Here is a 1,637-nt window from a genome sequence, read left to right on the forward strand (position 1 = left end):
TGTTACCCAGGCTGGAGTGCAATGGCGCGATCTCAGCTCACTGCAACCTCCGCCTCCTGGGTTCAGGCAATTCTCCTGCCTCAGCCTCATGAGTAAATGGGATTACAGGCAAGCGCCACCATGCCCACGGGGTTTCACCATGTTGACCAGGAAGGTCTCGATCTCTTGACCTCGTGATCCACCCGCCTCGGCCTCCCAAGGTGCTGGGATTACAGGCTTGAGCCACCGCGCCCGGCGGTTTACACACTTTTACATGAGCTTGGCATAACAGTACAGACTTGTTAAACAGTTGGCATATTCATTTAATGCAATTCTTAAAATGTGTTATATTAATGCTCCAATTTTAATACTCCTAAGTGCATAGAAACTGATTTTTTTTCTACCCTTCAGTACTTTGTTAAACTGATGTCGTAAGATAATGAGACTGATTGCCATAAGCCATTCTGTGTTTATATCTTGTTTCAGCTATATATATACCTAGATATAGAGATATATATCTATATTCAGAATGAACTAATATACTTTTAATTTTGTCTTTTTAAGGGTCAGGGTACTGATCGGCTACTTTCAACAGAAGCTCATGATGAAGTACCTAATATTCTTCAGCAACCATTGGCCCTTGGTTACTTTGTATCAACTGCCAAAGCAGGTCCATTACCTAACTGGTTCTGGTCAGCATGTCCTCAAGCACAATATCAGTGTCCCCTTTTTCTTAAGGTATTGCCATTTCTGTCCCAGTTCTTAAATATTTCTAATTGACAGCTTAAGTCCTGAGAAATATAGAAGTGGCTTTTTGAAGTCTTATAGCTTATCTAAATTCTTAAATGCATTGCCACATGTGACTCTCTAAACAAGATCACAAAGAGAAGTATCTAATTAGGAAACAACTAAGCCGGGCACAGTGGCTCACACCTGTAATCCCAGCACTTTGGGAGGCCTAGGCAGGTGGATTACCTGAGGTCAGGAGTTCAAGACCAGCCTGGCCAACATGGCAAAACCTCGTCTCTACTAAAAATACAAAAATGAGCTAGGTGTGATGGCAGATGCCTATAGGCCCAGCTACTGGGGAGACTGAGGCAGGACAGTTACTTGAATCTGGGAGGCAGAGGTTGCAGTGAGCTGAGGTCATGCCACTTCATTCCAGCCTGGATGACAGAGTCTGAGACTCCGTCTCAAAAAAATAAAGAACTAGTTTTTAAATTTACATTTTTAGAACTTCATTCTTAAGTTAAACTCCTGTGACCCTTATTGTTAGTGTAGATTGAGTATCCCTTATTCAAAATGCTTGGGACCAGAGTTGTTTTGGCTTTTGGATTTTTTTTGGATTGGGGATGTTCAGTCTGTGTTTCGACTGCAGGTTTGGAAATTTAGAGCTGAGAGAAACTTTATATTACCTCTAGTTTAACCTTATTTTCTAGGTGAGGATATTTAAGTTCAGAAAAACTCACCTGTCCATAGTCATAAATTGGTAATAGATTCAAGACTGAAACCTGGGTCTTTTAATGATTATTATGTTATTCTTTGAATTGCATCATACTGCACTGCTGTTATACTGCATTATTTTGGGGATTAAAAGATTTATAATCCTTGTAATATTTGATTTTTAATTCATTTACTACTTGAAAAAGCTTTTCTTG

At 40.1% G+C, this 1,637-nt stretch overlaps 1 protein-coding gene across 1 annotated transcript in view; it reads left to right on the plus strand.

The window, feature by feature from the left end:
* Positions 1-1,637, plus strand: part of MED13 (mediator complex subunit 13) — a 124,292-nt gene that overhangs the window by 113,650 nt on the left and 9,005 nt on the right. The window contains exon 26 of the mRNA XM_037742444.1: positions 544-717. Coding sequence (XP_037598372.1) covers positions 544-717 — 174 coding nt within the window. The remainder of the gene's footprint in view (positions 1-543; positions 718-1,637) is intronic.

The sequence above is a fragment of the Cebus imitator genome, unplaced genomic scaffold (assembly GCF_001604975.1).
Source record: "Cebus imitator isolate Cc_AM_T3 unplaced genomic scaffold, Cebus_imitator-1.0 Scaffold121, whole genome shotgun sequence".
Lineage (NCBI taxonomy): Eukaryota > Metazoa > Chordata > Mammalia > Primates > Cebidae > Cebus > Cebus imitator.